We start from the raw sequence: 1,057 nt of genomic DNA on the forward strand, positions 1-1,057 counted from the left end.
TTTTAACGATTAATTAGATAATAAAGATGATGCTATTTCTTTTGCTATTACTGCAAAGTGAGATTAGATCGCATGGCATTTTAAATCGAATGTTTGCAGTGTTCTGTTTCCTCTAATTAATTATTAACAACACTGGACCTTTGCAATGGACTTGGTGATAAGGAAAGGTTACATTGATTCTCCCTCCCATCCGTAAATAGACTCTGATCAAAGTAGTGTGCTGGTTGTATTCATAAATCAAAGTATTGTACTCTAAGTGTCATTATACAATGGCAGTTAGTTAGATCTTTGTGTTTAAAGACAGGCTGTGGATTGTGCAGTTTACTTACTGGAGTCACGGCCCTGGCTCTGTGAGACAATTAGCCACTCACACAAACCATGGCCCTAATTTTTACGATATGCAACTAATTATACCAGCCATGACCCTGGTTCTTGAGATCCTCAGGGTCCTGATTTTGTGAGATAATTTGTCAATTACACAAGCCATGGCCCTGATTCTGTGAAAGATATTTTCCCAAGCCATGGCCCTGATCCTTACGAAAATCAACTAATTGCACAAGCCATGACCCTGATTTTTACGGTAATCAACTAATTGTACAAGCCACAACCCTGTTTTTTTTATTGCACAAGCCAGGGCCCTGATTTTGTAAGATAATTTGCCAATTACACAAGCCATGTCCCTTGTTCTGTAAGACAATTAGCTAATTGCTCAGGCCACGGCCCAGGTCCTTACGACCCCCAGCTGCCTGCCTTCCCCTGCCTCGCCCTCGGCCTTACTAACCCGCTGCGTCCCTCAGGGCAGTGTCCTCCGTGCTGGGCCTGGGCGCCGACCTCCTGTGCTCGCGCGTTCCCGGAATCACGCCCAGCCAGCGCCGCATCTGCAGCAGGGCGCCCGACGCCATCGTGGCCATCAGCGAGGGCGCGCGCAAGGGCATCGCCGAGTGCCAGAGCCAGTTCAGGAACCGCCGCTGGAACTGCTCGCTCCAGGCCAGCTCCAGCAGCGTCTTCGGCTACGTCGTCCTCCTGGGTAAGTCGCGGGGCGGAGGCATTGATCTAA

General features: G+C 48.5%; 1 protein-coding gene across 1 annotated transcript in view; it reads left to right on the plus strand.

The window, feature by feature from the left end:
* LOC119585578 (protein Wnt-7b-like) overlaps positions 1 to 1,057 on the plus strand; it is a gene marked incomplete in the record, with an annotated part of 61,150 nt that overhangs the window by 44,570 nt on the left and 15,523 nt on the right. Inside the window, 1 exon segment of the mRNA XM_037934247.1 lies at positions 798 to 1,027. Coding sequence (XP_037790175.1) covers positions 798 to 1,027 — 230 coding nt within the window.

The sequence above is a fragment of the Penaeus monodon genome, chromosome 20, assembly GCF_015228065.2.
Source record: "Penaeus monodon isolate SGIC_2016 chromosome 20, NSTDA_Pmon_1, whole genome shotgun sequence".
Lineage (NCBI taxonomy): Eukaryota > Metazoa > Arthropoda > Malacostraca > Decapoda > Penaeidae > Penaeus > Penaeus monodon.